This window comes from Nycticebus coucang, chromosome 24 (genome assembly GCF_027406575.1).
Source record: "Nycticebus coucang isolate mNycCou1 chromosome 24, mNycCou1.pri, whole genome shotgun sequence".
In the NCBI taxonomy this organism is placed as follows: Eukaryota; Metazoa; Chordata; class Mammalia; order Primates; family Lorisidae; genus Nycticebus; species Nycticebus coucang.
The window spans coordinates 22,981,603-23,009,341 of NC_069803.1; the positions used below are offsets into that span (position 1 = coordinate 22,981,603).

At 53.9% G+C, this 27,739-nt stretch overlaps 1 protein-coding gene across 6 annotated transcripts; it reads left to right on the forward strand.

Annotated features, from left to right (window-relative positions):
* Nucleotides 1–215: 215 nt before the first annotated feature.
* SORBS3 (sorbin and SH3 domain containing 3) lies at nucleotides 216–26,185 on the forward strand. 6 transcript variants are annotated; one of them, XM_053578552.1, is made up of 21 exons: nucleotides 216–375; nucleotides 4,491–4,644; nucleotides 5,444–5,561; nucleotides 7,495–7,688; nucleotides 8,569–8,632; nucleotides 11,632–11,670; nucleotides 12,133–12,199; nucleotides 14,408–14,495; nucleotides 14,697–14,783; nucleotides 14,874–14,927; nucleotides 15,917–16,003; nucleotides 16,456–16,523; nucleotides 16,998–17,137; nucleotides 17,362–17,414; nucleotides 17,533–17,579; nucleotides 17,731–17,845; nucleotides 20,637–20,762; nucleotides 22,328–22,639; nucleotides 23,461–23,585; nucleotides 24,109–24,215; nucleotides 26,027–26,185. In XM_053578552.1, exons 1-21 carry the CDS (start codon nucleotides 269–271, stop codon nucleotides 26,086–26,088), a joined length of 2,214 nt encoding a protein of 737 aa, XP_053434527.1. In that variant the 5' UTR covers nucleotides 216–268; the 3' UTR covers nucleotides 26,089–26,185. The 6 variants fall into 6 exon arrangements, with proteins under 6 accessions (XP_053434527.1, XP_053434528.1, XP_053434529.1 ...); XM_053578553.1 differs by having other exon boundaries at nucleotides 5,489–5,561; XM_053578554.1 differs by lacking the exon at nucleotides 216–375 and adding an exon at nucleotides 2,081–2,215.
* Nucleotides 26,186–27,739: the final 1,554 nt, after the last annotated feature.

Consider the following 27,739-nt stretch of genomic DNA (forward strand, 5'->3'; position numbering starts at 1 on the left):
GGCAGAAGTCAAAGTGGCCAGGAAAACGGCCTGCATCTCCTGTGGGTCCTCTGCCACCTCCTACAGAGCTGTTTACTGAACTCTATTCCCATAGAGATGAAACTGGTGGCCAGTCCCCAGCTCCTTGTCCATGGCTGCCACCTCCCTTTGTGATAAACAGGAAGTTGAGACCTTTGTCACTCAGCTGCACCCTCTACATTAAATATTTATCTTGGAGTCCAGGTCAGAGCACTAGAGAGTAAGAGAAGCTCGCTGCTGGTGAGAGGGTATGGCCAGGATTCCTGGATTTGGAAGATCTTCAGCTTCACCATCTTTGGAGAGCAAGGAAGACAGTGAAAGTGATGTGGCCCATCTTAGTCCCAAGGACCCTGACAGGTGGGAAAAAACTTGTGACTAGGGAAATGGTCACATACTTTATCCCTGGGGGAGGAAAAAGGATGGTACCTAGGGGTGGTGGTAAGTATTCAAGCTTCAGGGGAGGGGCACTTCACTGCTGCCTGCCCTCAAGAAGTGTCCCAGGGCTGCTCCCCTCCTGCAGCTGTCTGCCATGGGCAGTGGCCACCCACCCCAACCCCACACGGAGCTTTCTCAGAGACTTAGAGATTATCTTGGAAGGGACCTTGAGTGTTAACTGGCTTAGCTCGCTGCTCAGTGCGGTAGGTGTCTATACAGTTACCCACAGTTGGCAGACGTGCAACCTCTTATTCTTCTTTGGAAAACTTGAACCTGCTTCCCTCTGATGTGCACTGATTGGCCCCACTGCTGCCAGTGCAGCCTCTGCCCACAGGGTGACTGCACCCTGGAAGCCGGCCAGCCTGTCTCTGAACAGCTCCTCCTCCAGCTTTCTATCAACTTCTCTAACTGGCTGGGGAGAGCTCTGACTTGAATTGGGAAAAAAGATAAAGCTGATAGCACTAGGGGTGGTAGGGACTGAAAACTGGCTTCATCTCTCATCCCCTCCCTTTTCCTCTCAACTGCTGGGTGGTGCGCTTGGAAAACACTGAATCTGACACCCAGCAGGTGCAGTAAATGCTGTCACGTTGTTGTAAGTTAAAACTGATCATCCCCAACACACATCTAATACCGATCAATGACTTTTTGCTGGTTGGCTGTTTGGGAGCTTGGGGAATCTCAGAACCAAGGCAAAGACTAGGAGTACCCCAGGGCCTGCTTCCACTGGCAACGTTCCTTAAGCACCCTCACTTTGTGTAACCGGCTCTTCACGACAAGGCTTGGGGAGAAAAGGGCAGAAGGGATGACGAGAGTGAATGGGGAGCCAGTGGCGCGGCCGCGGGAACAGCGGAAAAGCAGGAAGATCAAAACAAACATGGTGTGGGAACACCAAGACCCTCCTCACCCCATCCCCGCCAAAGGGACCCCACCCTCATCCTCTTAGGGCGCGGCACGTCCAGAGGGCCGCTCCCCTGGTCCGGCTTCCTCCCTCTGCTTGCACGTGTGCGCCCGTGCGCGTGTGTGTGTTTGCACGCGCCCGGCCGCGCTGACGCAAGCACCGACTCCCTAAGTGCCGGAGAGGCGGCGGGGCCTTCCCTGTGTCCGCCAGGTCGCTCTGCCCCAGGCCACCCTTATCTCGGTCCCAGCCGGTCCCCCGCCTCTCCGAGGCCGCCGGCCGCGTGCGTGCTGCGGGCTAGTTAATCACTTCTGCCCTCTGTCCCGGCTCGGCCGTGCAGCAGCGCTTCCCACACGCTGGAAATGTCGCTGGAAACTCTGAGTGGCCCACGTCGACCCGCCCGCTCCCTCCCCGACGCCAGCCCTGCGGTGGGGGCCGCGGAAGGCAGCTGGGAAACCCGAGCGGGCTCCCCAGGGACCCTCGGCGGCTCCTCCCGGCGCCGCCTCCCGGCCGGCCCGGCCTCCTCGACTGGGGGCCACAGTGTCCCCGCCGCACGTCCCGACCGAGGGCACTCGAACGCCCCTCCTCTCCGGCCCACAGTCTGGATCGGAGACCCAAACTCCGCCCGCCGCGAGGCGCGACTTTCACGGTCCTGCCTCCCGCGCGCCTCCTCGGCTTCTTCTTCCTCCTCGGGCGCAAAGCCCGACCCAGCCCGTCCTGCCCCGGTCACGAGGGCCGCGACGGCTCGCGCGTCTCCCTGTCTTCCCTCCCCGAGGGCCCGCCGCGTTAGCACCGCGCAGGAGCGGGTTAGGGATGCTCCTGCGCTCGGAGGCAGCCTCGGGCCCTGCCACCTGCTCATTAGGGAAGGTAGGTGCGGGGAAGGAGGGGCGCGGGGAGGAGGCAGGGACCCGCGCCCAATCCCAGGGGAAGGCACAGAGCCCCTCCCCCGGGGTCCTCGTCCCAAACTCAGAGGTGGGAAGTTCCCTTGCCCTCGGTCCAGAAGAGGTGAAATTGGAGAAACCCTGTCCTTGTCCACGTGGACTTTGTCTCCGGAAAGTACCTGGGAAAGCGCACGGGGCCAAACCCCGAGTCAGGGCAGTGTTGAGAGGTGGGAAGGAGTCCGCCCCCTTCGGCAGGGCTGCTTGCTCTTTCCCCCCTTTGGAGCCAGCTGTCTTCCTGAAGGGAGCTGCCCGATTCTGAGAGGACACCAGGAGATCCAGACTCCGCCTTTTCTGCTAGTTGGGGACCGACTCCCTGGGGTGCCTCTGTCTTCCCTGTGAGAAGTCCTCTTAAGCTTCCAGGGCCAGGAGAAAAACTCAGACATCCCTCCCTGGATCTTCCTGCGGGTGCGGGCGGGGGGCGCCTCATACCTAGCCGAACTGGAGCAGGGCAGGTGGGGGCACAATCCCTGAAAACAAGAGGGAGGAGGATGGGGGAACCTTCTGCCCTCCCCTTCCTGCAAGAGGGCAGGTCTCTCTGAGCAGGGGAAGGCTGGGGAAGGAAAGCCCTTGTTAGCTGCTGGTGGGGACTACACATGCTGAGTGGGCAGCTTGGCCTGGAGCAGTCAGCTGGGCAGGGAGGGGTCACTGCCAGGAACTGGCCTGCCCTTGGCTTCCTGATCTTCCACTCTGTCCTGCCTCAATTTCCCCCACAAGGGGAGGCAGAGCAGTGGGGCCTGGGGTGTGTCTGCATGTTTTGCTCTGGTATAGCCCAAATTGGATCCAGCTGGTGAGCTGCCCCTCCTCCAGCCTCAGCCTTCCACCCCCCAACCCCAGCAGTCAGGGATGGGCACAGAGAAGTTATGTCCCCAACAGGCGTCTCAAATATCAGAAGGAATCCCCACAAACTCAAACTCCCCCCAGGCCTGAGCAGGAGGAGTCATCACAGCCCCCTTGTACCTTCATCCCTTCTGGTCCCCACAACCCTCGCGATGCTCATATGACTGCCCATGCCCAACCCCACTACTGTTCAGGTGACGCCCCACTGTAGCCACAAAACCCGTCAGCTCACATGGTCCCCCAGTGGTGCACTGCAGAGGTAACATTCCCAGCACACAGAGCACCTCTTGGGGTACCTGCTGCCCTCCCTGAGAGCCCCCATGGGTGTCACAGGCACATACAACTCTGATTTGATCCAGCCCCAGAAGGTAGTCAAGGTGAAGAGGGATGTACTGTACCCCACAGTGCACTAAGTCAGAAGCCCTATTGGACACGCTGAACCCCAAACCTCTTCTATGTCCTCTTGTTCTCCTCTCTGGACTTTCCTCTGTACCTCCACTCCCCCTTACGTAACCTTGGGGTGTCACAGAAGAACCTACTGGCCAGTCAGGCAGGGTGTTACCAGGGGAGCCCTTCCACTCAGAAGACAGATTGGCAGTGGCAAGGAAAGTGGGGAGAGCGTGTGTGTGCATGTGGGTGTGTATGCATATGTGAGCACATGCAGAAGAACACCCTAGGGCACCAAGCACCACCCTCCATGAGCAGAAGCAGCTCCCACTTTGCCCTCACCCCGTTTCTCTTTCCACCCTGCCAACTGAGCCCTTCAGTCTTCAGTCTGCGCAATAGTCTAAACAGGGAGCCCAGAAGGAGCAGTTTCTGCTGCCTGGAAATGCCCCCCACGCTCTCCTCGGCCTGTTAGGGAACAGGGCACCACTGGCTGCTTCCCAGGGGGCAGTGTTGGTGGATGTCCTTGCCGCTGGCCACGGCCTCCTCTCCAGCCTGAGTAAACCCTTGTGCCCATGGCCAAGCAGATGTTCACACGGGGCCTGGGGAGGCAGAGAAACTGAAACAAAGTCTCATGTGCCCAAGCTCCCTCTACCCACTGCCCCAGTTCCCCTGTGCCCTCCCTCTGGAGGAACAGGCCAACAGATTGCACTGCAAGGGAGAGCTCAGCAGGCTCCTGCCAGCCTCCTCTCCCCTCCTCCTTGCCCAGCCTCTCCCTCCCCCATTCCCACCCGGAGCTCCTGCTCTGGGCCTAACAAGCAACCCATTGTGCCTCTCGGAGCCGGCACGGGCAGCCTGAAGGCGGGTGCCCAGAGTGGCCTGTTTCCTGGGACCTTGAGCTCCCACTCAGCTAGCCCTAACCCCCTCCCACAGCAGCCCGGACCCAGCAGGGCTTTCCCTCCCTTCCTCCTTCCCCACAGACACGCAAAGGAGCAGCTGGCATATCCAGAGTCCTCAGACCTTGACCTAAGCATGCAGGGCCCACCCTGCAGCCTCCCTGCTGGGCTCAGCCTGGACGATTTCATCCCCGAACACCTCCGGGCCCATGTAGGGTCGTCCTCCCGGGGGACACGGGTGAGTGAGGACAGCAAGGAAGAGGGTACACTGTGGGTCTAGTGGGGATGGTGCAGAAGTTGAAAGGGATGGGAGGAGGGCATGAAGAGAGCTCCAGATGGCCTAGATAGTTTCCCAAAAGACTGTCAGGCTGGTTGGGGCGGCACCTGTGGCTCAGTCGGTAAGGTGCCAGCCCCATATACCAAGGGTGGCAGGTTCAAATCCGGCCCTGGCCGAACTGCAACAAAAAAATAGTCGGGTGTTGTGGCAGACACCTGTAGTCCCAGCTACTCGGGAGGCTGAGGCAAGAGAATCACTTAAGCCCAGGAGTTGGAGGTTGCTGTGAGCCGTGTGATGCCATGGCACTCTACCTAGGGCCATAAAGTGAAACTCTGTCTCTACAAAAAAAAAAAAAAAGACTGTCAGGCTGGGCTTGGCACCCATATCTCAGTGGTTAGGGTGCCAGCCACATACACCGGGGCAGAAGGGTTCAAACCCAGCCTGGGCCTGCTAAACAACAATGACAACTGGAACAACAACAAAAAAGTAGCTGGGCGTTGTAGTGGGCACCTGTAGTCCCAGCTAATTGGGAGGCTGAGGCAAGAAGAATTGTTTAAGCCCAACAGTTGGAGATTGCTGTGAGCTGTGACAGCATAGCACTCTATTGAGGGCAACATAGTGAGACTCTGTCTAAAAAAAAAAAAAAAAGAATATCAGGCTGGCCCTGGGGCCCTTACCATGGAGGATGAGCCATACCCTGGTTGTAGCCATCCTCCTGCCCTTCTGGGCCCTGAGCTACTGCTCCCGGCCCTCCCCACAGGTGCCTGTGATCCGGAATGGTGGCTCCAACACCCTTAATTTCCAGTTCCATGACCCTGCACCCAGGACTGTGTACAATGGCTACTTCACACCGAGGAGAGATGCTTCCCAACACCCAGGTGAGTCTGCTTAGGAAAACCTGCTCCAGGAGCCTCCTGTGGGGTAGAAGTGAGAGTCCCCTAGGCCCTGCCATCTGGCCCCACCCTGTGGCAAATGGGAGGAGCAGCAGAGGGGTTGTGGGTCTCACGGCCATGAGGAGGCCCTGGAGGGAACTCTGAGCTCAGCTAAGATCCCTCCATGTGTAAGCATGCTGACCCTGGGAGGGTCATCACTGGGGGAGAGAGGAGGCTGACACATCCTTCCCCTCCCCACCAGTCCAGTGCCAAGGAGAGGAAGTATGCAGGGGACAAGGCCTCTAGCAGCCAGAGGACCTCTAACAGGCCAGGGATTGCTTGACCTGGGGATGGATGAAAGGGCCGAGGGAATGGGTACATGTGTTGGCTGGAGAAGTGGTGGAGAGAGCCCCATGGGGGCCCTAAGGGCTGTCTGCAGAAGGTAGGAGGGGCAGCTCTGAGGTGTCATCAGCCTGGGCCCCAATCCAGAGATCCTGGGAACTCCTGGGTGCAGGTCAGCCCTCTTCTTAGGAAGGTGGCATCTTTTATTGAGGCAGGAACTGTGTAAAGGAGTTTATTCATTTAACAATTATTTATTGAACACTTGGCGTGCCAGGCACTATAAAGCTCACAAGAAGTAACACCTTTAATTCTTCAGTATCCTAGCAAAGTAAGGTCCGATGATGACTGACATCTTCCCAGTGAGGACCTCTCAGAGATGTTCAGGTGCAGAGGCTGAACTTCAATTCATATCCTTGTCCGTCTGACCATGAAGTTCTCATGCTGCTACCCTACCACTTAGGGGCTGAAGCTTCTGGGGAAGTTGAAGACACAGTAACCACGTCCGGGGAATGAGTTTCTATCCTTCACCGATAGCCTCTTGAACATGTGTTGGGCACTGTGCTAGGTCAAATCACACATACTGTCACTGAATCTTTGCCATGCTTGTTTTACAGAAATGGAAGTTGAGGCACTGAGAGAGTGATTGATGTACCTAAGATCATCAGCCAGTAGGTGGCAGGCTGAGATCTGAGTTTAGGTCTGTCCCCACTCAAGCCAAACCCCAGCTGGGATGTCCCCAGCATTACTACAAGAAAGGATTCTTAGCCTTCACCTGAGAACTCTTAGAACAGTCCCTGAAAAGGACAGGCAGAGATTTCTCAAAGAAGATCTATTTGAATTCATTTTAAGAAATAGACCGGGGGGGGGGGGGGGCGGCACCTGTGGGTAGGGTGCCAGCCCCATATTCCAAGGGTGGCGGATTCAAACCCAGCACCTGGCAAACTGCAACAAAAAAAATCTGGGCATTATGGCGAGCACTTGTAATCCCAGCTACTAGGGAGGCTGAGGCAAGAGAATCACCTAAGCCCAGGAGTTGGAGGTTGCTGTGAGCTGTGATGCCACAGCATTCTACTGAGGGCAATAAAGTGAGACTCTGTCTCTAAAAAAAAAAAGAAAAAAATAGACAGGGAGCTTGGCACCTGTAGCTCAGTAGCAAAGGCACCAGCCCACATACACCGGAGCTGGCAGGTTCGAACCCGGCCTGGACCTGCCAAACAACAGTGAAAACTACAACAACAACAACGAAAGATAGCCAGGCATTGTGGTAGGTGCCTGTAGTCCCAGCTACTCGGGAGGTTGAGGCAAGATAATTGCTTAGGCCCAGGAGTTGGAGGTTGCTGTGAGCTGTGACACCATGGCACTCTACTGAGGGCAACATATTAAGACCCTGTCTCAAAAAAAGAAAAAAAAGAAATAGACAGAGGCTTGTGTGCTGTTGGGGGTAGGGAGGTTTATAGAGTCTGAATCACCCTTTCAAATAAAGAGATGTGGAACCTTTTGAATCCACAGGGATCCATGTTCTGGGAAGCTAAGGGACAAACAAGTGCAGATGGGGACCCCTGCCTTTGGCTAACACTCTCCTGCACACAACCCACAGACCCTGCTTGGTACCAGACCTGGCCAAGCCCTGGGAGCAGGCCTTCGGCAAGCACAAAGGCCCCTGGCCCCCAGCCTGCCCAGAACTCTTCAGCTACGTGGACCAGAGACAGCAAGCGTCGAGACAAGCGCTGGGTGAAGTACGAGGGAATCGGGCCCGTGGATGAGAGCGGCATGCCCATTGCCCCCCGATCCGTGAGTTCAGGGTTGGGGGTCACAGACAGATGGGCGCAGGGGCCTACACTGAGTTTCACTTTGGGGGATTAAGGTGGGGTGGGACAATAAAGACTGTACCCAGACCATTCCAGACTGAGCAGGGGTGCAACAAGATCAAGTTAGACACATGCTGTATGTCTGATTATACAGTGATTGAGGGCCACAGATCTAGAATTCCCATCAGGATCTGAAAGGTAGAGAGCCACTACTGTAAGGGCTGATCCTGGCAGGGACCCCCTCTTAGTTTTGTGTCCCCCAGGGCCTGGCACAGCCCTTATGAAAGGGTTGGTGAATGAATGACGGGCTGAATGAGTGAGTGAGTCTTGACTTATAGGTCTCCTACTGTGGCAGGTGTGGAAGGATCTGGGGGCCGATCCAGGATTGGTAGGACCCTGTCCTTCTTGGCCTTTGTGTCGTGAGCCAGCTGTTTCCTCATTAGGAAACTGGAGCTGGTAATGTGCCCTTCCTGCCTCCCAGGGCTGTTTTGAATCTCGGGTAAGGCAAGCAATGTGAAATACCATCTCACCCAGACGTTATTACTTTCACTTTTTTCAATGCGTAGAAATACAGATTCTTTGCAGAAATATTAGAAATGTAGAAAAGCCAAAAGAAATCACCCCAAATCTCACAACTTAGGAATCGTCATTGCATATACTTTGATGGAGCTCTTTCCATATATCTTACTCATATATAATCTGTTATGTTACTGTCATTAATGAGATCACAGAGAGACATTCCCTGGCCGACCTTCTGGGGCTTCAAGGGTGGCTGGAGAAAGGACTCACTGAGGAACAACTCTCATGGCTTGACATTGGGAGGTGAGTGAGCAGGGAGGCCTGACTGTACTTTCTGATCCTAGAGTGTTGACAGCCCCAGGGATTGGTACCGGAAAATGTTCCAGCAGATTCATCGGAAAGTGCCAGGTGAGACACACTTCCAGGGCCCTCTCCCTGCCAGAGTGGACTCTGGCCTCTGGGGCTTGGAAGGGGAAGAATGGAAAAGGGGACTTTGTTGCTGTGAGGGTTTTTCTCTGCTTCCCCCAGGCCCTGTGATTCCCTCAAACAGGCCAAAGAAAGGAGTCTCCCTACCCCTCCCCATTCTTGAAGCCAGCAGGCCAGAGCATCCTCTGACAGTGACAGACCAGTCACTGTCCCCCAGTGTCCTCTGAGGGGACAGAGAAGCCAGTCCTTTCTTGAAACCCCTGTCTGATTTTCCTTCCAGGCTGGAATTCCACTGTTAATGGTTGTGGGTTTGGGGTCTTCCACAACTCAAAATGCATCCAACCCTGTGGGGTGCATATGAACAGGCTACACAGTCATGTGACCAGTTAGTCAGTCCCGGATTATCTGTTAAGCGCAATCTGTTTGCTGAGCACTGCTGTGGATGCTGAAGATAAAAGGGAGGCTCTCAGATACACCTTTAGTTTGGCAGATGGTGGAAAGGGCTAGGGAGAAAAATGAAGCCAGAGCAGGGAGTGCCCAGTCAAAGGGTGGGGTGGGGGGCTATGATGTCACCCAGGAGCGTCTGGGCTGGGCCCTGCTAAGTGGCACTTAAGTGTAGAGAGAGCAGACAGCGCCAGGATTCCAGCAGAGGGAGCTCCAAAGACCCAGAGGTAGAAGCATGTTCTAGATTAGCAAGGAGAGCCTGGACTGGAGTGGGGGGTGGGGAAGGGGCATGTGGCGGGAGATGGAGCCAGAGAGTAGTGCAGCCAGGTCTCATGAGGCCTGTTGGGCCATTATGAGGACTTTGGCACATGACAAGGAACTACTGAGAGATTCTGAGCATGCTCTAACGAGCAATGGCTGACTGGCTGCCAGGTGCAGAAGGGATGTTATAAGCAGGTGGATCAGTTTTCTTGCTTTGTAAGGATGAGGGAGAAAAAAGGCCACCGTTAAAACTTGGCTCTAATCCAAGCTAGAGGCAATTGTGTCTCAGACCAGAGTGGGAGCAGTGGACCTAGGGGGACAGCGAGAGATTCCATGTACATTCTAGAGACAATCATTGGAATTTGCTGATGGACAGGACGTGACATGAAAGAAAGGTGTCAAGGATTTCTTTTTTCTTTAGAGGTGGGATCTTGCTCTGTTACCCAGTCATAGCTCACTATAGCCTGGAACTCCTGGGCTTCTCAAGTGATCCCCCAACCTTAACCTCCCAAGTAGCTGGGACTACAGACATATACCACTATACCAGCTAATTTTTTCTTATCTTTTGTAGAGATAGGATCTTGCTATGTTGCCCAGGCTGGTCTCACATTCCTGGACTCAAGCAACCTTCCCCAAGTGCTGGGATTACAGGTGTGAGCCACTAAACCCAGCCAAGGATGACTTTAAACTTGAGCAGGCTAAGGGTTGGAGTTGCCATTTCCCATAAAGACAGGGAAGACTACCAGAAGAGCAGGCTTAAGAGACATTTAGTTTTGATACCTATTACATCCGAGTGGAGAGGTTGAATAGGCAGTTGAATATCCCACAGTATAGTTCAGGAGGTGAGATCTAAGCTGCAGATGAGAATGAATACCTGGGACTTGTTCAAAAGGGATTTAGATTTAAAGTTCCCTAAGCAATTCTAATATGCAACCAAGGTTATAAGTCACAGGAATAGTGTTTTAAAAGCCGTAAGACTACACCTGTAGTGCCAGATGCTCCTGGGTGACATCGTGTCCTCCCAGCCTAGGCTACATAGCAAGACCCTGTCTGTTTTAGAAAAAAAAAAAAAAGAAAGAAAAAGCAGCTGGGCGTGGTAGCTCACTCCTGTAATCCCAGGACTCTGAGAGGCCGAGGCAGGTGGATTGCTTGAGATCAGGAGTCCAAGACCAGCCTGAGCAAGAGCAAGACCCCTTCTCTAAAAATAGCCAGGTGTTGTGGCAGGGGCCTGTAGTCCCAGCTACTTGGGAGGCTGAGGCAAGAGGATCTCTTAAGCCTAAGAGTTTGAGGTTGCTGTGAGCTATGCGGCCATGACATCTACCAAGGGTGACAAAGTAAGACTGTCTAAAATAAAAAAATTCCCAAGACTAAACAAGATCACCTAGGGAGTTGGGGAAGCAAGAAGCCCAGGAGACTGAGCCCTGAGGCACCTAAATGCTTAGATGGTCCAGAGAGAAGCAGGAAGCAGCAAAGCAGACTGAGGAAGTGCAACCAGGGAGGTGGGAGGAAACTTAAGAAGCCAATTTCAAAAGGACAATGTGGGCAGCTGTGACAAATGGGTCAAGTAAGATGAAGACATGGAATTGCCCATTAGATCTGGCAATATGGAGGTCACTGGGGCCCGATGAGAACAGTGGAGGAGCAGGGGGCAGGAAGCCTGCTCAGGGAGCTGGGAGTAGAGATTGGAGACAGGGAGGGCATGTGGTCAACTAGTTACAGTTGCTGGGAGGGAAAGCAGAGGAAGGTGTGGGATCCAGAGAAGGGAGTTTTGGTGTTTTGGGCAGGAGTGGTCATGGCATGTTTGCATGACAAGGGGATCAGATGGCTTAGCTGGTCAGCAGCTCTTCCCAGGAAGCCCTGGAAGTTTCCAAGCCCTGTGAGAAGTTGTCTGGGCAAAGGGGGGAAGTAAAGCGTTTAAGAGAGGGTGCAGAAAGGGAAAGAGGGAAAAGCCCCATCTCCCCAGCCTGACTTGGCAAGCACAGGTCTACAAAGGTCAGGAGAGGGTGGGTATGGGAACTGGAGGAGCGGGAGGGCTTGGGCAAAGCTACTGCCCTGCTGGCTTGATTAGGCCCTAAGTCTGCCAGAAGCATTTCAAGCCCTCCTGAGAGCTGCCCTCCTAATTCCTTCCCTCCCTCGGAACATTCTTTAGGCCCTGACTCAGCCCTCAGCCCCCTGCTCTAGGCGGGTGGGAGGCTGGGAGTGGCTGGGGCAGCCACAGGGGTGCCCTCTCCTCACTTTCTGCCCCATCTATTAGCTGGTCCTTTCTGCTCCCACAGACCTGCAGCCGGACTGGACCTTTGAGGAAATACCCAAAGGTGAGGGATTCGGGGCCCCCACTCATTCCATCCCTGCTCCTGGTTTTGCCCCTCCCTGAGGCTGGGACATGCAGCCTGCCTGGCTTAGGGGCTCCGCAGTTGGCTTAGTTCAACTTAAGAGGTTTTTAACAGGTCGGTTTTAGAGCACTCCAAATCCCCTGCTAGGTGGTAATTAAGAGCCTAAGCTTTGCCGGCCAGTGAACCCTTCCTTTGCCACTGCTTGGCCATGATTTCTCTGGGCCTTTCTATCCTTATCTGTAAAATGGGACCATCACCTACCCAGAGTTGTTGTGAAGATTTAGTAAAGAATAGACTAGCTCTGGAGGCAAAGCCCACATTTAGTGATCCTGAGCACCATTCCTGTCCCCACGAACCACCCAGGAGTTAGGATGCAGGAGGGTGTGAAACCTTAAACCTGTCTTCTCCCACCCTTAGTGGTTTTCTCTTGTGCCTTTTCTGCAGACCCCAGGCATCTAGGGCGCCAGCAAAGACCTGCCTCCAGGCCTGGCCCAGCAGCATCTGCCAGAGGGTGAGCACAGTGGGGCAGGGGCTTGAGGAGTGCACAGGGGCCTGGGCTACATGTACCTTTAGGACCCACACTCCCTTGCAGCCATGGCAAGTACAGCCTTGGAGCAGCCAGGAGGGGATCTGGTTCCCCAACTGGGCTTTGCTGTCTCTGGGTCTCCATGGTCCTCAAGACTCGATTCCAGCCAGAGCCAAAGGAGAAAGGTGGGCAGGAGTGGACCTTGCACCTGTCCCTACACAGGAACACCTGTGATGAATTTGTGGTGGGCAGTAGGAACTCACTGTCCCCAAAGATCAATAGGTCACGTGGGATGGAGAGTGGGGTGGCCAGGGCATCCATGGATAGCACCACTGAGCAATCTTGTACCTGTGGTCATCCGCTTAGAATCCTGAGAGAACACAAGGGATGTGGAAGAACCCAAGTTCCTACCCAGCGCTGCTGAGAGAGGAGCCCCTCTGTGAGATGGATGAAATTCATTCCTCTGTGTAAACCCACAGGCCCAGCTGGGCTGCTGGGTCCCCGGGGAGCTCCAGACCACTTTGGGAGTCAGGAGCTTGGCTCTCAGAATTAAATCCATGAGTTTCTTATCAATTTACAGTTTATAGGAAGAGATTTACCTCATTAGCACAACTGTAACTAGGCTCTTGGCATCGCCAACAAGACAGAGGCAAAGGGCTTGAGATTTGGACCCAGGCCAGGCATGGTGGCTCACACCTGTAATCCCAGCACTATGGCTGAGGTGGGAGGATTGCTTGAGTTCAGGAGTTAGATGACATAACAGGGTGAGACCCTGTCACTAATAAATAAATAAATAATATTTGGAACCCAGAGTTCTGGACTCCAGCTAGTGAGCTGCCCCTAAGGCAACTTAGCCAGCCTGAGCCTCAGTGTCCCTGTCTTTAAAGTGGGATCACAGGGTAATTGTGAACATTAAATATAAATAACATGTATCGAGCATCGTGATTGGCATATACCGAGTCTGCACAAACATCAATAAAATACAAGGTTTCGGGCGGCACCTGTGGCTCAAAGGGGTGGGGCACTGGCCTCATATGCCAGAGGTGGCGGGTTCAAACCCAGCCCTGGCCAAAACTGCAAAGAAAACCACAAGGTTTCATTATATGCTTAGAGCTTTCGGGTTAGCTCTTCTTACGTTCACTTTTATTATTGCTCAAATTAGAGTGGAATCATAACTACAGCCAACCATTCCTGACCCTCCCATCAGGCATTCCGGCATTTGATAAGCTTAACACAGTGGTTCCACTCAGTGGAAACTTCCAAGCTAAACAAGAGGCTGCAACATTTAAGCCATTTGGGAAGGGATGCCTGGAGGGGAGCTAAGACAGGCAGATAAGCCTGTGGTCCACACAGATAAGCCCACTGAATCCAGTGCCTTTGTGGAACAGAGACACTTGTGCAGGGCTACTGGATAGGATGCCCCTAGGGCTCCTTGGAATAAGATTTAGCCCCATACCCTTGGGTGAGGGTGTAAGATCACTCAGCCATGGCAGCTAGGGAAACCAGCTTCTTCTTTTTTCTTTTTTTTGTTAGACAGAGACGCACTTTGTCACCCTGGGTGGAGTGCTGTGGCATCACAGCTCACAGCAACCTCAAACTCCTGGGCTCAAGCTATTCTCTTGCCTCAGCCTCCCAAGTAGCTGGGACTATGTAGCCTGGGAATTTTTAGAGACGGGGTCTTGCTCTTGCTCAGGCTGGTCTCAAACTTGTGAGCTCAAGCAATCCACCTGCCTTGGCCCCCCAGAGTGCTGGGATTACAGGTGTGAATCACCTACCCGGTCCCCAGAGACCAGTTTCTTCAAAGCTGCACAGACACAGCCACAGGGCCAGACCAAGCACCAATGCAGGACATTTTAGCAAGAGCCAGCAGGAAAGGGCCTGGCCACTCACGGAGCAGATGTCTGTGTCAAGCCTTCTCCGGGCTCCTCACACACTTCCTTCACTGATCACTCTCATTTTGCGGGTATCCAGCCTGCGTGAGGCTCTGAGAGTTCAGGAACTTGGCCAGAGGTCAGACAGCTGCTAAGTGCTGGGGCTGGGATTTAAACTCGGAACTCATACACTTTCCACTGTCTAAAACTGCTTCCACCATAGGGAGCAGGGGCAGTCAGAGGCAGATAGGCCCCTTTACCAGGGCTGTGTTCTCACTTCTGCCTCAGTTTCTCTAAAAGAAATGTCCTTCCCTCTCTTCAGAAGAAGCTGGGAACACTCTGAAGAGTTACCTAGAAGCACCTTCAACTATGATTTTGAAGCATCCTCTGGGCTCCAGCCCCCAAATCAGGTAGTGCCCCCAACACACCCCGATTCCACCCCAGATGTGTGCTCCATGGCCACACCCCTGAAAAAGTACAGAGGATACCCTTTCAGCTTTAATCCTTAGGAGGGCACTGGTGGTGTCAGCACAGGGCAGGAGCGTGAGTGCCTGTGGTTTGAGCCTGGCCAGCGTCCCAGTAGCCCTCTGATGGCTTCCCCCTCCACACAGGTGCCCAGGCACCGAGAGAAAGTAGACAATGTTTGGACAGAAGACTCCTGGAACCAGTTTGTGCAGGAACTAGAGAGTGGGAAGAGGGTGAGTGTTGCCTGGTCCTGGATGCACCTGTCAGTGGATGCATTGTGGGAAGCGAGTTCACCCTCTCTGACACATGCTTCCCCACTTCAGCCCAAGAAACCGCTGGTGGATGAGCCTGTTGAGAAGCCCTCCCAGCCCATCGAGGTGAGCACTGCGGGTGGGGGACAGCAATGTCTGGAGAACATTGGACAGCAATGTTCAGTGTTCAATGTGTCTTCTGGACAGCACAGGAGAATCTGGGCCGTGTGGGCCCCAGTGGCCATGGGCAAAGGCAAAACCCAAAACCCTAGTCTCTCTCCAGTGTCGTGGGGCTCACTTTGGTATTTCCAGCACCCAGGACGGTGCCTAACATATAGTAGGTGCTCAATAAACATGTGTTGTAGCCCGGCGTTGTTGCGGGCACCTGTAGTCCCAGCTACTCGGGAGGCTGAGGCAAGAGAATCGCTTAAGCCCAGGAGTTGGAGGTTGCTGTGAGCTGTGTGAGGCCATGGCACTCTACCGAGGGCCAGAAAGTGAGACTCTGTCTCTACAAAATAAATAAATAAATAAAATAAACATGTGTTGAATAAATGCCTGTTGGCCAAAACAGGAGCAGAGGAGGGAGGAGGCAGCTGTTTGGAATGGTCAAGAAGTGTTCTTGGAGGTGGAGCAGGGCTCTGTAACCATGGGAGGGCTGGGCCAGGTGTGAGAGAGGGGTGGTCTGGGAAGGGAGACCCACAAGCCAGGCTGGGCAGAAGCAGTGCTTTGTGGGGGTGGGGGAAGGGGCACTCAATCCTGCCTGGATGGGCAGAGGGCACCATGAGTGGGTACCATGAAGCTAGGCTGTGGAAGGCCAGAGAAGATGAGCAAAGAGGAAATAGGCATCCTTGTAGGCTCTTGAACAGAGAAGAACCAGGACAAAACCTGGTAGGAAGGTGTGACCAGGAAGTGCAGGTGGGTGAGCTGCCTCAAGAGGGAGACAGGTGAGCGGCTGGCAGGGATGCCGTCCTGGCACCCTTGGCCACAGTTCCCAAAGGCCCACAGCAAGGGAGCCCGTTACCCAAGCCAGGTGCCTGGTCCTGCCCCGCCCATGTGACCTTTGGCCAGCCCCCCACTGAGCACTGCCCTCACCACCCAAGGCCCCCCACCCCCAGGTCCTGCTGGAGAGAGAGCTGGCCAAGCTGAGCGCAGAGCTGGACAAGGACTTGCGGGCGATCGAGACCCGGTTGCCGTCCACCAAGGTACCAGCTCTGGGTGTCCTCCCGGGGGTCGAGGGGGCGCCGTGGCCGCCGAGTCAGCGCGGATGCGGAGCCTCGGCAGCCGCGCGGGTCGCGGGCGGGCGGACGCGGAGGTGAGGCCTCCAGCCACATCGGCCCCGTCTGCTCCTCTGTGAAATCCAGGGCGTTGACTTTTCCAAGTGACCCCCAGGAACCCTTCCGGGCCCGCTCCGCGTCGGCCTGACGTCGGGGCGCGCTGGGGCTCCTGCCCCGTCCCCCAGCCCGCGGCCTCGGGACCCCTGCCGAGCTCCCTCCCGGGCCGCCGCCCTCCTCCTGCCGGCGGCCGACACTAGGACCCCGCGTCCCGCCCGCCCGATCCCGGCCCTCCTCCCTCCTGGCCGCGAACTTTTCCGGAGGCGGCGGCCTGTGCTGCGCTGGGCCGGAGGCCGGCCCTGACCGCCCGTCTCCCCGCACAGAGCTCGAAGGTGCCCAGACGGGCCCCGGAGCAGCGCCCCCGGGCCCCGGAGCAGCGCCCGCCGGCCCAGTGAGTGGCGGCTACGGGGCTGAGGACTACGGGGTCTGTCCCGGAGGCCGGGACGGGCGGGGACAGGCTGGGACGTGGCGCGGAGCGAAGGGGCGGGGGCCACCGCCCGCCCCTGGGGAGGGCTCAGAAAAGGGCCGGGAGGAATTCGAGAGGCGCTATCCGCAAGGCCGTCCCCTGTCCCGCAGAAGGCAAACTTGCCAGAGCGCAGGGACTTGAGTCGCGAGTTGGGGACAGCGTAGCTCGGTGGTGGTGGTGGGGCAGCCCCGCCACTGTCCCCCAGCACAGCCGCTCCGTACCCAAGGCCTCGCCGCGCTGCTCGGGAAGTAGGACATCCTGTTGAGCCCCAGGACTTGGGAGACACCTTTGGGGGAGGAGGCAGGGATGGAGGAAATTTGGGGGACCAGGGAGGTTGGGCAGTGAGCCAGGGAGAGTGTGAAGCTCCAGACAGGTGGCTCACTGGGTGTGTCCTTGCAGCCCAGCCTCAGCCTGGAGCCCCAGTTCTCCACACACACCTTACCTGGGTTCTTCCTGGTCCCCGAGCCCCGGCAGAATGGCAGATGCAGGAAGCCCCTTCCTAGGTCGCAGGGACTTTGTCTACCCTTCCTCCACCCAAGGTAAGAACTAAATCCTTCTCTTTTTCTCAGCCAGATGCCACACACCAGTTACTCTGGTGCTCAGGGGTGGCAGGAGTTCACTTGGTAGATTACCCTCATCTTCCCCTTGGTAGATTCACAGAGCCCACCGGTGCCTATCCTTGGGGGTGGGGCATAAACCCATCCCAACATGGTCCCCCAGACGTGGCCTCCCGGAGCTGAGGCAGTGCTGTGCTTCTCCACAGACCCCAGTGCTTCTGAACAAGGGGGCAGCCCAGCTAGGAAGGAAGAGAAGAAGGTAAGGGGACACCAGGGTCAGGGTGCAGGGAGGGCCTGGGGAGATCCCTGTGGTTGCTGTTCAGGGTCTGCCACCTGCCAGACTGAGATAGCCTGCTCTGTCCTCTCCCCCAACCCAGAGGAAGGCAGCTCGGCTCAAGTTTGACTTCCAGGCACAGTCCCCCAAGTAAGTGCCCATCTCTCCCTTCAGCTCCCACCCGGGGCAGTCTCTGTACCCTGAGGGAGGTAGAGGGGACTCAGGTGTGCTGGGCAAGGCCTGTAGGGAAGGAAGTTTGGAGGGCCTGGGCATGCTGTGATGTCTTCACTCTGGCCTGCAGGGAACTGACTCTGCAGAAGGGTGACATCGTTTACATCCATAAGGAGGTGGATAGAAACTGGCTGGAGGGGGAGCACCATGGTCGACTGGGCATCTTCCCTGCTAATTATGTGGAGGTGAGTAGGAAACAGGAGCAAGTGGGAGCCAGGCCAGGAGGGCCCATAAACTGGGAGAGACCTGGTGTGCAGGCCCCAGGCTTCCTAAGATGTAGAATCTGGGGGCAGGAGAAGGTGGTGGTCTCCCAGGCCTGGTGTTCTGCATAAGCCAAGGAAACACTGGCTAAATGCAGGTGAAGCCCAGCCCCCCGTAGGACCTAGCAGCCTAGCTCGTCCACCATCAGTGTTGTCCTCCCAGACTGCCACTGCTGAGAACCCAGCTTTCTAAAGCTGTTTTGGGGAAGAATCCTAATTGCAACTGGCAAGAGTGTGAGCTGGCGACAGCTTACAGATCACATAGTGCTTCACATCTTTTGTATTACCTTCCTTGTTCCTGTCACTGCCTGGAGAGTGATAGACAATTCCCATTTTATAGATGGGGTTAGTTACTAAGGTTCAGTGACAAGTTATTGCTTACTAGTCGTAGAAGATCCACAATCTGAGTCCAGGTCTTTTGATTCCAGAGACAAGTTCTGAACTTGATAAAGTACTATAGGCTAGGCTTAGCGTCTGTGGCTAAGGCGCCAGCCACATACACCAGAGCTGGCAGGTTCGAATCCAGCCTGGGCCTGCCAAACAACAATGACAACTACAACCAAAAAATAGCCAGGTGTTGTGGTGGGTGCCTGTAGTCCCAGCTACTAGGGAAGCTGAGGCAAGGGAATCGCTTAAGCGCAGGAGTTGGAGGTTGCTGTGAACTGACAGCACAGCACTCTACCCAGGGCAACAAGCTTGAGGCTGCTCTGTCTCAAAAAAACAAAACGAACTATAGGCTATCTTTGCTCTTTTGTGGCTTTTAAGGAATGTCAGGTTTTCTAAGTTATTGGCATAAAGTTGTTCATAATAGTACCTTATTTTACATTAATATCTGTGTGATACCCTTTCTTTGATTCCTGATGTTAGAGATTTATGTCTTCTTCCGGCTAGTGCTTTGTTGATTTTCTTGATCTTTTCAAAGACATAGTTGTTGATTTCATCTAGCTTTCTCTGTTGTTTTTGTTTTCAATTTTATATTATTTCCTTCTTTTTGCTTGCTTTAGGTTTATTCTTTTTTTTTTTTTTTTGGAGACAAAGTCTCACTCTGTCCCCCAGGCTAGCGCCATGGTATCATAGCTTACAGCAACCCCAAACACCGGGTTCATTCCATTCTTCTGCCTCAGCCTTCCAAGTAGCTGAGACTACAGATGCCTGCCACAACAGCTAGTTTTTTCCTATTTTTTTTAGTACAGATGAGGTCTCACTCTTGTTCAGGCTGGTCTTGAACTCCTGAGCTCAAGCAATCCACCCACCTTGGCTTCCCAGAGTGCCAGGATTGTTGGCATGAGCCACCAAGCCCAGACCTATTTGTTTTCTTGAGACGGTGTGTCACTCTGTCACCCAGGCTGAAGTGTGGTGACATCCTCCTGCCTCAGCCTCCTGAGTAGCTGGAACTACAGGCACATGTTCCCATGCTAATTTTTTATTTTTTATAAAGATGGGAGCTCACTGTGTCACTCAGTCTGGTCTCAAACTCTTGACCTCGAGCAGTACTCCTGCCTCGGCCTCCCAAAGGACTAGGATCATAGGCATGACCCACCATGTCCAGCTAGTTCATTCTTTTAAGAATTATTCTGGGGCGGCACCTGTGGCTCAAAGGACTAGGGCACAGGCCCCATATGCTGGAGGTGGCAGGTTCAAGCCCAGCCCTGGCCAAAAACTGCAAATAAATAAATAAATAAATAAAGTTAAAAAAAAAAAAAAAGAATTATTCCTTGAACATATTCTTCTTAGTAAAGCATCTCAAGAATGGGGGAAAAAAGTATCTAATGTACTCGATACTCCTATGAAATCAATATATAATCACCTACAAATTCATACGAATGGTAAAACATAACTATAGAAAGGAAGAGGAGAGGGGAAGGGAGGAGGGGGGGAAGTCGGGAGGAGGGAGGGTATTTGGGGGGACCTCACCTAATGTGCATAATGTAATGGTACATTTCAAAACTATTAAGAAAAGAATATAATTGTCTTACCACAACAAATAAGTAAGGGAGGTGATGAATGTGTTAATCAGTTCGATGTAAGCATTTCACATTGTACATCAAATCAGTACACTGTACCCCATAAATGCATCAGTGTGCACAGTTATGACTTAATAAAGAAAAAAAAAAAGAAGCTTAGCTCCTATAGCTCAAGCGGCTAAGGTGCCAGCCACATACATCTAGAGTGGTGGGTTCGAATCCAGCCTTGGCCTGCCAAACAACAATGACAACTACAACCAAAAAAATAGCTGGGCACCTGTAGTCCCAGCTACTTGGGAGGCTGAGACAAGAGAATCGCTTAAGCCCAAGAGTTTGAGGTTGCTGTGAGCTGTGATGCCATGGCACTCTACCCAGGGGGATAGCTTGAGGTTCTGTCTCAAAAAAAAGGAAGAAAAGAAAAGAAAAGAATTATTCCAAGGAACGAAGTTAGCTGAAGTGCTCATATAATAAAAGTACAAAAGAAACTGAAACTTGCCATTCTCCACTTCAGTAAGGCTGGCTCCACACAGCTCTGCTAAAAACTCTTCTGGGGAGGCTTTTTGGACTACACCTCTATCCCGGGCTGTGCTCACTCCTGGCCACCCTCAGGGCTTGTGTCTGGTGTCAGTGTCTGGTGTTGGTGTCTTCTCTCGCCCGTACCACCTTCTCGTTGCCTGGTGTTCCCAGGAGCCCCTGCTCTGTTCTCAGCTGATACCGAGGCCGGATCTTTCTCATGACCTTTCTTCCTGTAGCTGCTGCCTGCAGATGAGATTCCCAAGCCCATCAAGCCCCCAACCTACCAGGTGGTGGATTACGGAGAAGCCTTAGCCCTGTACACCTTCAAGGGGGACCTGGACGTGGAGCTGTCCTTCCGCAAGGTGGGACCAGGCAGGAAATGGTGGGGTGGGGGGCAGCTGAGGATATAGTCAAATATGTGCACTAAAAACATTTTTTTAGAATCAAGTGTACTTACCTCCACCTAGTATTTCAAAGTTTTACCAAACCTGTTGATTATGTTTCACTTACCATAACTCCATTGTAAAAAGGTTGTTATAGGCTGGGTATGGTGGTTCACACCTGTAATTCTAGCACTTTGGGAGAAGGATCGCTTGAACTGAGGTCAGGAGTTTGAGACTAGCCTTAGCAACATAGCGAGACCCATCTCTATAAAAAAATAAAAAAAACTGGACAGGCATGGTGGCATATGCCTGTAGTCCCAGCTAGTCAGGAGCTAGTCAGGAGGCTGAAGCAGGAGAATCTCTTGAGCTCAGGAGCTTGAGGTTGCTGTGATCTATAATGATGCCATTGCACTCTAGCTGCGGCAACAGAGCAAGACCCTGTTTCAAAAAAAAAAAAAAGATGGGTATAAACTTGTACTGCAGATTATAAGTTGTAAGGATCACAGTCAGTTTTTTTTTTTTTTGCAGTTTTTGGCCGGGGCTGAGTTTGAACCCGCCACCTCCGGCATATGGGGCTGGTGCCCTACTCCTTTGAGTCACAGGCGCCGTTCCCACAATCAGCATTTTTAAAGGAATAGTTAGAAATGTTAGACTACACTGTGTGTGGAAAGGGTACTTTATCAAACTTTAGGCAGTTGTGTGTATACAAATATGTGTTTAGGGCTATTATTACTGAAATATACTTTTTATGTTGATTGTGATAGGATAAGTTTGAAAAACACTGTTCTAGAAAGCAGGGACGTGGTCTCCCTTTGATTGGTTTTTGGGTAACTGCCATGATACCCCTAGTGATTGCCACCTGAAATAGCCTGGCCCCAGGGACAGAGTGGGAAGAAGGGGACTGGAGGGAAAAAGGTGGGGGCAGGAAAGGACAGGGGAGAGGGAGGCCTGGGACAACCGTCCCCAGGGTGGCCCACCGAGATGGTGGTGGTTCTGCCCCCACCATCACAGGATCACCCTGCGTGTGAGGCAAGGACAGGATACTGTCACAGAGGTGACGGCTAATGCCTGTCCACTGCACCGTAGGAGTCCCCTACTTGTTTGTGCCTCACAGCAAAGTATACTTATGCTCACATAACGTGAGGTTACCAAGGCTCAGAGGAGCAGAGCAGACCCATGACAGAGCTGGGTTGGGGTCTGTGTTGTTAGTCATGGTCCTCTGTGATTGTAGCTCTGGGGAGGGACCGTGCCATGGACCTGGAGTGGGGAATGCAGGCTTGGCGGGCTTCCCAAAGAGGCAGGACCTGATCCAAATCCAGAGCTGTGTGTATGGGAAGAGCTCAGACTTTGCTCGCTCGCTCAGACAGTCTGGGTTTGGCTCCTGACTCTCCACTTTCTGTGTGGCCTCAGGTAACCTGCTGACCCACTCTGAGCCTAATCCCACATGTGTGCACGGAGTTAGACTTGAATGGGACAGCCCAGGCAGGGCACCCTCAGGTGCGTGGTGCCAGCAGGGCCCTGCAGCCCCTGACTCTCCTCCTCAGGGGGAGCGCCTCTGCCTGATCCGCAAGGTGAATGAAAACTGGTACGAGGGGCGCATCCCGGGCACAGGGCGCCAGGGTATATTCCCCGCCAGCTACGTGCAGGTGTGTCGTGAGCCCCGGCTGCGGGTCTGTGACGATGGCCCCCAGCTCCCTGCATCTCCACGCCTGATCACTGCCACCCGTATGGCCCGTTGCCCCAGCTCCCCTACAGTGCCACGCAGCCCAGCTGACCCCACTGACTGGGGAGGCCGGACCTCACCTCGTCGCACCGGCTTCTCCTACCCTGTCCAGGAGCCCAGACCCCAGAACCAGGTGAGGTGGCTGCCTCAACCAGACCAGACCCCATAGTCCCCACTCCTATGACTGTTCTACTCTTGGGAATCATTCTGGACAGGACCAGGATGAATAGTGGGGTGACAGCGTAGAACCTGGCATTTCAGCCCCATCCTGGCCTGGGGGGGACCCCAAGCCCCTCAGTTGGTATTGGCCTTTGGACACCAGCCCAGGGAAGCATGGGGCAGCTAGTCAGCTCTAGGTGGGACCCCAAAGCCAGACCAGGCCTTCTGACCCTCCAGATGCCACTCTCTTTTGATTCATCTGTGTCCACTCTAGGAAGGGTGGTGCTGGGAGTCAGGGCTCTGCCATTCACCTGCCATGCCACCTTGGGCAGGTGACTTACCCTCTGGGTTTGAGTTTTCCCACCTGTAGAATGAGGCTAATAAATACCACTGCAGAGGGTAGTTGGGTAGGTTTGAAGTAGGAGTTGCTGGGCAAAAGTCAGTCATTATTCCTAGTACTGAGGTAGCCCACAGGTGTGTATTTGCTCCTACCCTCATCCATTCATTCAGCAAACCTCTTAAGAGCCAAGCACAACCAGCGCACCCAGGCTCCTCCAGGGGTTCTGGGCATGGTCCATGCTGGTAGTCAGAACTCCAGTCAATTACCCTAGCTGGGCCTCTACTCCCCGGCACCTGTGAGGTGAAATGAGCATAGAAGCTCCTCTGTGTTGGGGGACCTGTGAGGATAAGGTAGGCAGCATGTAAGATGCTCTGATGGATGGAGTGCGAGCCCCATCAGTTCGGTTCTCCCTCCTGCTTGGATGTACCCATCACCTTCTCCCTCTGATCCTCCAGGTTCCTCCTGTGAACCCTCAGAATATTAGAACCCTAGACCCAGCTCTGTCCCACCCTCGAGGCACCAGCCATCCCCTGGATGTGGGGGCCTCCTCCACTAACACCTCTCAGATACACTGGACCCCGTAAGTACTGTCTGAGGGTGCTTGGTCAGAGGTGGGGTCCCCCATGCTTCCCTCTCCCCCTACTCCCCACTGGAGGATATGGGAAACTTCTAGGTGGTGCTTGCCCTTGCAGAGCTTATAGGTGATTGGGGGTAGGGGAGGAGGTGCTGGTCTGCGGTGTTCAGCTCCTTCCTGTCTGGCCTGGACATAAGCCTCCCGCACTTGGCCTCCTGACCTCATGCTCTTCATTGGGTTTGCAGCCCCAAGGCCAGCCCATGTATGAATGAAGTGTAGGAACTGGTAGGACAAGGCACTGGGCTCTCAGAGGAGGGGAGGGTTAGTTGGTTGGGGCCCGACGGCAGGAAGCAGGCCGGGGAAGAATACACGGAAGCCACGCAGAGTTGCCATTCTAGGAGCCGGGGTCCTGCCTCACAAGAGCACAAAAGGACCTTGGGCAAGTCACAGGAAGTGGGTCTAGAACCTCATCCTGGTCTGGGAAAGGGGCCAGGTCAACCCTTGCAGGTATCGACAACTTATCTTGCAGGTATCGGGCGATGTACCAGTACAGGCCCCAGAATGAGGATGAGCTGGAGCTGCGGGAGGGGGACCGGGTGGATGTCATGCAGCAGTGTGATGATGGCTGGTTCGTGGGTATGTGGGGTGCCCTGGGGAAGGGGAGGGGCAGCTGCCTGCCTTTCTCATGCCTTGAAGAGGGCAAGGGCCTGGCGGGAACTGGCATCAGCCTGAGATCATTGCTGGAGTCACTGGGTACTCAGGGCAGGGGTCCTGACTACAAGACCCCTGTTTTTTCCTTCTGTGGCCGTCCCAGGGGAAGCTCCTACTGGAAAGGATCTTTGTACTTGTGTATGGCCCCAACCCTGGTTAGCTTCTCCAGCCTAGGAAGAAGATAGAGTGAAGATCCTGGCCCCTCAGGGCTGGCCTGGAGCAGCTCAGGCAAAAGACTAACACAGGAAGCATCAGGTTGGCCTTGGCCTGTTCAAGGTGACCAACCCACCAGGCTTCACATCCTAGGGACAAACTGGTCAATATACAGAGGTGGTCAACATAAAGAACTAGGCCTACTCAACATAAAGAACTAGGCCTATTGTACTGATACGTACATATGGTGCTTGTCTGGTTTATGAAAATTAAATTAGGCTAACTTACGGAGGTGGTCAGTGCAGGGAGATGGTAAACTATGAAGGTTCTACTGTACTAATAAAGCTTTGCAAATTTATACAAACAAGAAGAAAAAGTACCACTTTTGTGATATAAGCCACAAGTGCTTTGAGAGGAATGATTTTGAACTGTGCCATCTAGTGTGATAGCCACTAGCCAAATGTGGATGTTTAAATGTCAAAGTGATATAAAAAATTTAGAGGCTGGGTGCGGTGGCTCACACCTATAATCCTAGCACTCTGGGAGGCTGAGGTGGGTGGATTGCCTGAGCTCAGGAGTTGGAGACCAGCCTGAGCTAGGGTGAGACCCCATCTCTAAAAAAATAGGTAGGTGCTGTGGTGGGTGCCTGTAGTCCCAGCTACTCGGGAGGTGGAGGCAAGAGAATCACTTGAGCCTAAGAGTTTCAAGTTGCTGTGAGTTATGATGCCACAGCACTCTACTGAGGGTGACAAACTAAAACTCTGTCTCAAAAAAAAAGGAGTTCAGTTCCTGAGTCACACTGGCACATTTCAAGCTCTCGGTGGCTGAAGGTGGCTAGTGGTTATAATTTTGGACAGTGCATGTCCGGGAGGGCTTTCTGGAGGAAGTGGAAGACAGTAAGGTCTGGAAGGGCAGGGAAGGGCATCTTCAAGGGTGGGGGCCAGATAAGGGGCAGGGGCTGGAGATGCCAGCCTGGAAGGGAAGGCCTCAGAGCATCAATTTACCCAAGATCAGGACCGACTTTCATTGTAGTTGCTATTCCTGTATTTCTAACATTCCTGCCTCCATCTCTTCAGGACACAGGCTTTCTCTAGGGTTGTGGCAGACCAGAGGCCTGAAATAGTTCTGACTCCCAAGCAGCTGAGTGTTTTGGGTCAATTCACTGGGCCTTCTCTTGGTCTTACCTGTCCATCTTGAAATTGAGGGCGTCATACCAGGCCAGTGAGGTCCCTCCCTACTAAAGTTCTGTGATTCATACTGTTGCACCCTCTACTTTCCTGAAGAAGGTTGGATTTAGTGAGTTATGTGTGCAAAGTTCCAGATGCCCAGATTCTTTAATTATTGAAATTATTGATGTTGATGCCCAGATTCTTTAATTATTGAATTTGGGAAGTGCAAAACGACCCCTCTGAGCTTCTGCCACCAGGGGGCAGGAATGCGGACAATAAATCAAATCCCCCGCCCTGGGAAAGGGCCTCCACCTGCAGTGCTGGGTACCGCCAGCAGGGGGCAAAGCCCTCAACCCCACATTCCTGGTCGAGCTAGGAGTGTGAGGAAGGCTCTTTCTGTCTTTCCTCTTTCAGGTGTCTCCCGGAGGACCCAGAGATTTGGAACGTTCCCTGGAAATTACGTTGCCCCGGTGTGAGTGGTCACTGTGGCAACTCGGAGCCAGCCAGGATGGGGTGGGAGCAGTAGCACTTATGGAGAGGAGAGCTGACCGCCCCCATCCTCCTTCCCCAGGACCGACATCTGCAGATGACCCCAGCGGCCTTTCCTTATGAGCCCCTACGAAGCCCCCTGGACTGATTCCCACCCACAACTCACAGGCATTCTTCCAACAGCCCTTTGATTTCCTCCCCGCCCCACTCCCAAATATAGAGGTCTGCTTTGAAGCCGAGACTGTTTCCAGGCCTTATTGAGACCAGACTCCTGGGTCCCCCACCCCCACCCAGCTATGGCTGTTTCCGCTAACAGGGACCAGCTCCCCCTTTCTCCCCCGTGGAGTTCCTCTAACAAGGACCAGCTTCTTAACCTCACGGAGACCAAAGGCCTCCTCTGTCTGCGGGGGGGTTCCTCTCTTCTAGCTGCAGCTTTCCACTGCCCTCTTTGCCTTCTTACTTCCAGCCTGGCCTGGGAGCAGAGGTAGGGGACAGGTATGGCACCTCCTCAGCTCCAGGCCCAGCAAGGTCTTCCTTTAAGGCCTGTTCTGTCCAAAGGCTGCCACACCCTGAGCTTGGGCTCTGCACCTCTGGTTTGGCCCAGATGTTTAACAGGGAGACTGATGTCACTGCCCTCCTGCCTGCCACCTCTCCCCCAGTGTCCAAGATCCCTCTGGAAGAGAATGTAAAATAAATCTGGATACCAGGGACCTTGTCTCAGAGACCTTTTACTTTGGGGTGGGAGAGGCCTCCCCTGGTTTAGGATTATGGACATTCTTTCTGCCATGGGCTGTGCTGGGAGTCAGGTGGGACAGGTGTGTGTGTAAGAGAAGGATAGAAAACATCATGATTATCTTCCCAGATTTCAGCCCTTGGGATCAGGCAGGATGGGGCAGCTCCTAGGATCGGGCTGTTGCCTGAGAAGTGCTGAGAGGATGAATGTCACCCAGACCAGGGCAAGGCCTGACTGTGGCAAGAAATCAGAGATGGGGAACTGAATGTGGCCTAGTTTGTAGGCTGTTTGGATTCTGGAGCTGCCACCATGGGGTTGCTGGACTAGATGACATTTCTGACTATTCTGCTGCTAATGTTTTCCTTCTGTGTGCTCCATTTCCACACCGAAGCTCTCGTGTGTTTGTTTATTTTCTTCTTTGGGCTCAAGTTTTTGAGCAATCAGTTTCGGGAAGCTGGAAGTAGTGGGTGCAGCCAGCCAAAGCAGCTCTTCTGGCCCAAGGTTTTAGAGTCTTGGGGCTTAGTGGTTCATGTGGGGTGTGGGCAGGGGCACAGCCTGGGTGTGGCTGTTCTGCCAAGAAAGGAGAGCTCCATTCCTTGGCTCCTCCTGAGTGTTGAGCAAGGCTTAAGGGGCTACTCAGTGTGTTATCTAGTGTAAGCCTCACAACCGGCAGATTAGCATTCCCTTTTACAGAAGGAGAAAATGAGGCTCCATGCAATTAAGTTGTACAGGTCACAGCATTATTAAATGTCCACCTCATTGCAGAAACTCTACCAAGTGCCGAGGTGGACCTTGTCCAAAAGTCCCACTCTTTTGGAGGAGGAAGGTCATGCATGAGGTCAGGGACTTCCCTGGGGTGGCCAGGGTTGGGCTGCTTTTATGTTCTTCCTGGCAAGACTGTCTCC

Bases quoted from the DNA above. Each gene is read 5' to 3' on its own strand.
- SORBS3 (XM_053578552.1), top strand. From the start codon at position 269: ATGGCCAGGATTCCTGGATTTGGAAGATCTTCAGCTTCACCATCTTTG. The intron at 17,580-17,730 runs GTAAGTGCCCAT...TCTGGCCTGCAG, and splicing joins TTCCAGGCACAGTCCCCCAA to GGAACTGACTCTGCAGAAGG. The intron at 17,846-20,636 runs GTGAGTAGGAAA...TTCTTCCTGTAG, and splicing joins TCCCTGCTAATTATGTGGAG to CTGCTGCCTGCAGATGAGAT.